This window comes from Filicampus tigris, chromosome 12 (assembly GCF_054856515.1).
Source record: "Filicampus tigris isolate MCC_2025a chromosome 12, RoL_Ftig_1.0, whole genome shotgun sequence".
In the NCBI taxonomy this organism is placed as follows: Eukaryota; Metazoa; Chordata; class Actinopteri; order Syngnathiformes; family Syngnathidae; genus Filicampus; species Filicampus tigris.
In genome coordinates this window covers 9,727,681-9,737,500 of record NC_141228.1, presented here as the reverse complement: position 1 = coordinate 9,737,500, position 9,820 = coordinate 9,727,681, and the positions used below count along the sequence as shown (strand labels likewise).

Genomic DNA, 9,820 nt, shown 5'->3' with positions numbered 1-9,820 from the left:
AAATTATTGTAGTGTGTGACTTAAAGGCATGTGTGGAATGTTTTGATTTTTCAATAAGCAACATGACTTTCGCATGTGTGACAAATAAAATGCACTTAGTTTACGACTTGAGGAAATACTAGAAGTCATTTGTGATTACATTTTTCTTGCACCTCTGCTGAAGAAACTGTTGGTTAGGCTTTCGACATGTGGTCTCTCGGAGGCACCGCAGTGCGTGTGCCTCAAAATGCACGCCGTTGACCGCTGGATGGCACTGAATTCCACACATTGTCATATTAAGAAACACATTATACAAACGGTCACCGCAATCATTTGCTCATCTACACCAAATTATGTTTCAAATCAAAAATATGCACATGATAATTAGATATTGAATATTGAACAGGTTTAACATTTATCATTGAAAGCCTTGGTCATTTTTTTTTAAAGAGATCGGGGAGAAAATGTCTCTTAACCCTCTGCCTAAATAGAGCAAATCAGACATTAAGCACTTCGGGGTATTTGCCGATGTTTCTCGAATGTTTCTAAAGAGGCCTGGAGGCGGGAGCGGTGTAAGATGGCGATGTCGGCAAGAAAAGACGTCCTTTGGCTAATATTTCTTGGTGTTTGGGTAATGCACTTTTTAAAAAAAAAAAAACTGACATCGTGTAGGACACGTTTTGTTCTATTTCCTGCTGCTTCCTTGTTCGTCTGAAACAGCGCTTCTTTGATTGGCTACATTCAGTCAAATAACTCAAGTTTATGTCAGCTTTTTCCCCACGTTTCTTATCGTGACAAATCCTCTCTTAACACACCTCAGATCAAAAGATTATCTTCAAGGACAACTTTACGAGACTTAAACTAGTCGACCGTTTGACATCCTTGGTTGGCAAGGGAGGAAATGGATACAAAAACAGCCCGATTGTGTACCCGGCCCAAGTATTATGAATGATGATAATGACAATAATGATCTTTGTTTCTTCAGGATTTGGTGAAGAGCCACCTGATGTACGCCGTCCGCGAGGAGGTGGAGGTGCTGAAGGAGCAGATCAAGGAGCTGTACGAGCGCAACTCCATGCTGGAGCGCGAGAACGCCGTGCTCAAGTCGTTGGCCAACTCGGATCAGCTCAACCACCTTTCCAGCCACGGCAGCACGTCGCCCCCGCAGCAGCAGCAGCAGCAGCAGCAGCAGCAGCAGCAACACATGGCCATTACAAACAGCGGTGCCCCCTTGACGCACCACGAGGGGGGTCAGAGCGTCCCCCACCAGCCCAACATCACCTCGGCGTGATCCCCCACCCCCAGCCCGCACCAAAGCGCATCCACCGGTCCACACGCTCAATTCCACACCTCTCTCGAGCAGAGACAAACGCATACCGTCCCCACAGCGCTGCATTATGTGTGCTCCATTTAAAGGAAAATGATGACATCATCACGAAAGAGAGCCGTCGTCACCCCTTGGGAAGTCTTATTGTGGCTACAAGCTGAAGTAGATGGCGGGACAAGGGAGCAGGAGCACGGGGTTGGGTGGGGTGGGGTTGCTCAACAAGTGGTCCAAAAGGGCAGTGCAAGACGTGGGAATGTCCCAGTGGCAAATAAAGCTCCCACAATGTCAGCATCCACACGCCACATCATTCACGGGGGCCGAAAGCGACCAAGGGATGAGTCATCATCAGCAGAGGCGTCCAGCGGAGCAAGTCGAGTGCCTCGTTCATGATATGCTGCAACAAAAAAAGCTTACGTTAGTTGTTGTTTCCTCAGAGCCACCATCCTTTGACATGTAACAATTTCATTATTAGTTCACGTTTAGTATTTGCAATTATTTATTTCAGGGCTGCTATTTTCATAATGTCACGATCAATGTCACAAAAGACAAAAAAAGTCTGTTGTCTTTTTAGAATCTGTCAGGTCTTTTCTCGGTAGTCTCTCACAATCAAGCAAGTGTCAGTAAGTAGAGCAGACGGTAGGAAGGAAACACTAAAGCAGAACTTTGATGAGTTGAAATCCAGGTTGAATGTATATTTTGTAAAGTATTCAGAGTGAACAAGGTATGTACAGAACAGGAGAGAACCTGCTATGAAATGAAATATGTGCTGGGAGGTTTTGATAAAGCAAACTATTAATTCTCTTGAGGTTCTTTGTTTAAATGGGTAAAAAAAACAAACATTGGGGGCTTGGTTGGGAGATGAAAAGCTGTGAAATTGTTGGACCTACTTTATAACCAAAGACACAAAGCTGTGTAAGTCTTTCTGTTCTCACCCCTTTATTTTTTTTAAATGCACACTTTGTTCCTTTATTATTATTATTTTTGGCTCTTTGCATGACCTGCATGCCCTATACTCAAACCACTTTCTTAAAGTCATGTTTTTAATCCAGCACTCAGTTTGTGTTCTCTGTCAATGTGTCTGTCTGTGGCTATAGTTGTGAATGAAAGGGAACAAATTCAGCGGTGTGGATGGAGAAGTAAGAAAAGGAGCCATTTTGTTACATGACAGATTTTAATGTATTTAACAAACTCAGCATTTAAATTTTGATTGTAGTGTTCCAACACACCCTTAAAATTACACAACAGTTTCCAAAATACAGACCACAAGGAAACTATTAAACATTTCTCAACTTGAAGCTGGAACTCAGTCAGTTGTCAGAGAGAATCTACGTATAGGGATGTTCGTGTTCAGTCTTGTCTGTTGTGCCTCCTTTGCGTCACCTGCTGTCGTCAGGTGATTCCGATGCGGTCTACGTGGCTTAGAATCAAACCAAAATACTTGGTGATTGTACAACGAGTTATCTTACTACAGGATGGACTCGACTTTTTTTTTTTTCTTTTTTTTTTTCTTTTTTTTTTGAACAAATGGGTTTATCCTCACATTGTTTTCCTTGAGTTTTGAAGGAGATGCCGTGTACATGCCAAGTGTACTGTATGGAAGTGATCACTGAGCCTTGGAGAAAAATCTTAACGATGCCCTTGTAATGTGCTGTTCAGACAATTTTAGTTATCAGACAATAATAAATGACTGTTTTATTAAGAACATGTTCGTGTATTTATTTATTGACAGAGACACGCATTACACTGTATTAGATTAGCATTATAACACTTATGCAACTTAAGCGGGGTGCGCACATGCCAACTTTTAACACATTTTTAAAATTTGAGAGACACCACACATGATGAGGAAATGGGCGCACATGATTGACTTTTGTTCGTTAAGCTTCATTCGTCATAGAATTGTACAGGAAAACAAAAGCCAACCAAAAGGCGTAGGATGAAGCTTGCAGCTTTTGAAGCCAATTTTTATTTTTATTTTTATTTTTTACAAAACACTTCAACAAAAGAAAGCCAAAGCGCCAACACACATTTCGAGTGAAATTGAGTAATGGAAAGAAAATACTTTTTTTTAAATAACAAAATACACTACACATTTGTACAGTCAAGAGACCAAAAATGCTCAACATATTTACGCTGTTATGCTTGCTTCATAAATTTAATCAGTACTTTAATTAAAAGATGAACTTGAACCACAACTTTTCAAATCATTTTCATATTTATCCCACAAATGTAGACCTCTAGAGAGACACATCCTAGCTTTTTGTTAGTAATTGTCTTGCTTTTTTTTTTTTTTTTTTTTTTAGGACACCAGTTCCTCCATCATAAGAAGTCTCTCTGTTTTCAAACTGCTTCTCCATACTGTGACAAAGTAAGTTATGTATTTTGGACATTATTTGCACAGTTTTAATTCGACTAAGTCATAGAATTCAGAGTATTTAAATAACTAAATAATGTATTCGTTGTTTCTATGTATGTGGCACTGTCAATATTATTTTATAGCACTTTTGTGTAGCTTTTAACATGTAACATTGTTTTGCTAGTTGAGCCAAGGCTCACTCTTAACAACATGCAATATGTACGAGCACGGCGAATGGTAATTAATAAAAGGGTGAACTTTTGTGCAGGGAAGTTTTTGCTTCATTGTGGCAAGTTATCAAAACTGGTATTGTATATTATAATTGACAGTAGAAATAATGTTTTACTTGTGTACTACTACTTTATGTACAGTATACTGCCCCTTTGCCAATTGCATCGAAAGAGAGGAAAAATGCTCAAATTTGGGCTGATATTGGTCTGTGTGTATTTGGCTAAATAACGTTTTGGTAAAACAACCAAACAAAACCAAAACAAAACAGGAACTGTTCTGTAAAAACGTGTAGAGAGCATAATGATGATTTTCTCATGAAGGCTAACGTCAACTGGCATCAGGCCATACCATTAGTATTACCTAATACTGGATCACCACTCTGATTAAATGTTTTTTTGCCATGTTGTGTTGCCCTGAAGTGGCCAGCCCTTTAATTCCAAGAGATTTGATAATGTGTGCTGGAACTGGAATGTTTTCCATGTTAGGCCTACAGTCTTTAATTTTTTTTCAGAGTCAGGTGGCCTACACCAAGAGTATAGTTTATGTGACATAGTACTTGAATGTTGCAAAAATTAGTGCAGAAAGCAAAATATTATTTTGAAAATACAAAGAAATTCAACCATGGATCATCATTAAAATTCTAGGAATTGTTTATGTCTTCACTGAGAACTGGATAAAAACTTGACTTATCAAAGATTTATATTGATCACTGTGTGTGCCTGCCACTGGTTTATTCCAAACAGATCAAGAATATTATTTATAACCATACTCCTTCGCCTGTCACCGCACAGTTTTCAGTTGAGAATTTGACACGTAATCTAGAGTGCGGTAAAGTACGCGGAAGGTTTCAGTCTCATACAAGCAGAAAGGAAAGAAAGCTGTGGCAGAAGCTTATGTAAAATCCTGAATGAAGTCATCATTATCTACCTGCCTAACAGATCGGTGCCAAATAACAACGTCACTGACTCATTGTGGTAGCCATCAATCTTTTTAATGGTAATTTGACCTCTCTTAAAATCAAGTGGAAAGTGTTCTCACATTAGATACTTATTTAATTAAAAGCGCAGAAAAAGGACTCTGGGAAAAGTAGAGGTACTGTTTCAACCCCTTTATTCAAGTAAAAAGATACACACTGATACACACTTAAAGTACAAGAGTAGAAAGTACAAAGGAATTTTTGCTCTTCAAATATATACAGTATCTATTTTAATTACAAAAAAAAATGGACACAGCTTTGCTAAATGATAGATTCTGACAGGGTTTAGCAGTTAGGAACCAACAAGAGGTCTTGCGTGTATACGAAAAATTTTAACAGCTTCATATCAGCAAAAAATAACATCATCCAAATCTTTTAAAAAGGTTGTGGTTGAGAAATGTCCCCCAACTGTCATACAAAGTCAGTTGGGACAGGCTCCAGTACATTGACGGATGGGTAAAACATATAATCTCTGATTCTTTTTTTTAAATGCAATATCGTCTTCAAATTATCACTATACATAGTGGCTGACTGCTCGTGATATGAGTGACGTATTTCCTGTGGGTGGGGAGTTCTGCGCCAAAACTCAAAGCCTTCTGCAAAATTCCAGCCAGTGAGTCAAAAGGCAAGTTACGTGTTTGAAAAACATGCTTCCTCCACAGGTTTGTCAGAGCATTCTACCTGATGTCAACTCTCAAAACGGGTCAAGCGAACATTCAACTAGGCTGTCCCAATAAACAGCAGCTTCCAAGAATCTGTTTAGAAAGCACCTCCATGTGAATCCACTTTACCTTTTTAATGTCTTGCAGGATCAAATTAATGTAATCTGATCCATGATCAGTTAGACCCAAAGGAATCTCTAATGGGATTTGAATGACCATTTATTTCTATTTAATCTAATTGATGTGGTCAAGTTGCCATATAAGTTTTGTTTTTCTGCCCTAGAACATAACAATGTTGCATAACACAGTATAAAAAGTAAGACACTCAGCTGCTGCTTAAAAGAAGACGTTGTTTTTTTCTTCAAAATTTAAAACAGTTCCCAGATGCTTTAATTACATGACCGTTACTTGCTTTTGTGAACCACCACAAGGATGTAGAATTATAGCATGATCAGCCCTTATCCCGCAAATATACTGTAGGGCCAATGGCGAGTCTAACTTTGGTTACCATGATGACCGGGGATGGAACCTGAGCTTTACGACTAGTGCGACTTCGCAGGCTTCCTCTCACCGGCAAGTGTATGCAAAACAGCAGACGGGTTCTCACCTGCTAGTGTACGGAAAAGGATCTTGCTGCCAAATGTGCACATTCTGGCTGTTTTTTTGGGTTTTTTTCTCCTATTCCAGCATTCAGCAGGCTGGTTTTGGTCATCCCGCCGGCAAATGTGCAAGTTTTGTTTGGCTGCTTGCTTCCGAAAAGCAAGCACCCATAAAGTCAATGAACACATTTTTACATGTGGAGGCAGCATTTCATACAGCACAACGTGCGTATGTGACGCATGGACGCATCACCAAGCGCAAATATAGTCCCCACCACCATTGCGTCGACAACTACACCCAGTAATGAAATGCTGCTAATCAAAAGCTAAGACTGTTAGCTAGAGCTAAACTGTACCTGTATTTTGCCATCCTTTGGCTTTCACATAATAACAGCACCACAAGGGGATGTTGGTGTTTCCGCATTATAGTTTCTCTGTGTGTTTCATTACAAGATTCCAATTTTTGACCAGTCGAGATTGAGGTCAGGCATAGAAACTTGGTGTGGGAGGCTTTTTCAGTGTAAATTAGCCACGCTCTTACATAACAGTGGAGGGGAAGTTCAGAAGGGATCACTCAGAGACACCTTTTCAGAAATTGACAGATAACAAAAGATTTCATTGTTTTTTTTAAATTTCACACTTAATGGAGAACACACCAGATATTCAAATATTTGTATACAAACAATTAAAAAAAAGGTCAATTTCCATAATATGGTCCCAAGTCAGACTGCAGACACATAGTTTCCTGATTAAATTTTTCAGCAAACAAAAAGAAAAAGAAAAAAAGACACCTTAACTGTGACCTTGGCTGATATGCTCACTTTTGAGATTTCAAAAGGCAAATTTGCGTTACTGTGACAGACGTCCTACTTGCACGCATTCAGACACGGCGCCGCCATTTACAGTGCTGAGTCACACGAACCTTGGTGCAACATTTGCCTCCCCAGCAACTTTGTAATCAACTTGCTCAAACTTGTATTGTCTCCTTAACAAGTATTTGAGACTCGCTTACTCTTGTAAGGGGAAACGCATACATGTAACTTCAGGCCAGAAGATCATTTGCTAGGTGGAGAAAAGTATCGACACACCCCATAAATTTGATCAGTTATCAATTAAGTGTTTACAGGTGAGTTGGAGCCTGTCCCAGCAGACTTGGGGCAGAGGTGGGGTAAATCCTGCTCTGGTCGCCAGCTGATTAGAGGGCACATATTTCCGCCCGCTTATCGCACCACTTAACAGGGGCTGAGTGGATGAGTTTGGCATGGAAGAAAAAAACTGATCTGCCTTCAACTTCATCAAATATTTTTCTATTGGCGTAAAAAACCAATCTTTTTGTCCAAGTAGTTGTAAAAAACTTACAGAAACTAGCCAAAAATTATTGCCATGAATCTTCAATCATGTTTGACTTATAGTAGATGTTGGATTTTTTTTCTTTCTTTCTAGGCACCAACTGCCATGTTGTGTTGCCAACTTGCCACTTGCTAAGTGCGCTAGCTTGAATACACTGATTTCGCCGCGGCGTTTTCATGTCATTTTCTGTCTCCACGGCGAAATTGCCACAGTGTGTGGCGTACGGTTGTGCTAAAAAGTCTGGGAGAAGCTCTACATGCACAGCTCATCGGTAAAAATGCGATTCAAAAATTTGAAAAATGAAAGCAAAGCCCATCGGGAAAAAAATCATTGAGAAATGAAAACCTAGCCTCCGTAAGTCCCGATTCACAATACTGCCTCTCATTACTCCATACTGGGCATCCTGGCTTAAAAGTTGTGTTTTCTGCAAAAACGATACAGAAGTTGTCTGTAACTGTGGCAACGCAAAAGATGCTTGCCCTCTGACTTCAGCCGTGTGGTTTCTTTTCGATGTCCCTGGCTAGGATTGTCTCCAGCTTTCCCGTGATGAGGAAATGGATGGCGGAATGGATAGATGGATGCTTGAGTTTGTAAAGAAAAATTCAGACTTTTCTTTTTGCAAACAGATGAATGTTATTTTTTTTTACTTAACTTTCATTGAAGCAATAGGAAATGCGATCACTTTTCTCCATGTTTTGATTTGGTATGACCTGCACAGTTTTTCGAATGCATCAATGAAAATAAAAGTTCAAATGAGCTTTAATCTCTTTTCCTAAACACTGCTAAAAATCTGAACACAACTGTATGACACTAAATCAGAAAAATGTTTTCAGGCTTTCTCAAGTAAGACACTCAGTTATAATTGGACTGTTTGTTTACCAGTTGAAACTCTAAATACAGCCATCTTATGTCACTGGGGTCATTTCGAGCCGGTAAGTGATTATAATCAAATTTCCGCCCGTTTATTGCACCATATAACCGTGGCAGAAAATCACAAGCATCATATTAAAGCGACGCGGAATGTGAAATATCTCAACGTCACACGGCACTGCACAAACGAGATCTTGTGCAATCCTTTTTTTTCCCTTCGATGCTTTTTGTAGAGCTACCCGCATATTATGAAATGATTGCTCATCCTTTAGTCATCTGAAACCACACCTCATAATTACTGCGAAGAGGACTTACTGTCATAGATCGTGTGGTGCACCCTACTGCAGCCACGTACAGGGGAGTTTACATCCGTAAACTTGATGACTTAATAAAACATCTGTGACCAGCATGTGTATACATCTTGCGTGGAGAAAGTTTGTCTAATATGTAAATAATGTGTTGCTGTAGTTGAAGAAATGGATCAACAGTTTCACAAGATGGAAGGTGTTCAAACCAAACTAGTAAACATTTACAGGCTATTTCTATTAATAGGGTCGGATATGGGATTTAGGCAACGCTGATCACAAAATGACTGAAAGTCACCGGCGAGCTGACTTTGACCGTCGAAGTAAATATGAAACCTAGAGAATTACACATTGTGTATTTTAAACCACATAACTTTGCCTTATGAATGTCATGTCATCTGTCATGTCATCTTCCAAACCGCTTATCCTATACACGGTCGCGGGGAGGTGCTGGACCCTATCCCAGCCGTCAACGGGAGAAGGCAGACCACACCCCGAACTGGTCGCCAGCCAGTCATAGGGCACACACAGACACTGAGCGGGAATCGATCCCATGCTGCCCGCACACAACTCAGGCGTGTGTACCACTACACTATCAGTGGCCTTATGAATGTCTGTTAGCTTAATGTTAAGAGTGCAAAACAACATATAGGTACTAAATAGTATCTATGGCACTGTCTTATTATAACCTTTTAAGCAAATGACAGGCATATATTCTTTATCCTCTGACATGTTTGTATTCTACTGCCCCTTTGTGGCTAAGAGTCACTCACCAAAAGAGCTCAATTGTAGGACTGGCAGTAATTAATGGCATTTCCATTCATTTCTGTGGGGAAAGATGGATTAAGATACAGGTGTTTTCAGTTACGAGTGTGGTGTGGTCATGGAACAAATTAAACTTGTAAGTCAAGTCACCACTGTAACTTATTATATTTTTATTGGGCAAGGCAGCTTTATTTATAGAGCACATTTCATACACAAGGTATCTCAATGTGCATCACATAATTAAAAGTATAACATTTAAGAGAATTTACACACAAAAAAAACTAAAGACTGCAGAAATAAAAGGTTGCTTGCTAAATGACTAAAAGAGCATACGGAGGAAGAAAAATAAGAAAAAAATAAAGGATAGAAAAAAATAACTTTTAAAAAAGAATAGTTTTTA

General features: G+C 39.6%; 1 protein-coding gene across 1 annotated transcript in view; it reads left to right on the top strand.

Annotated features, from left to right (window-relative positions):
• The window catches only part of tsc22d2 (TSC22 domain family 2), a 32,820-nt gene extending 29,812 nt beyond the window's left edge, over positions 1-3,008 (top strand). The window contains exon 4 of the mRNA XM_086048240.1: positions 965-3,008. Coding sequence (XP_085904366.1) covers positions 965-1,270 — 306 coding nt within the window. The 3' untranslated portion in view covers positions 1,271-3,008. The remainder of the gene's footprint in view (positions 1-964) is intronic.
• The last annotated feature ends 6,812 nt before the right edge of the window (positions 3,009-9,820 follow it).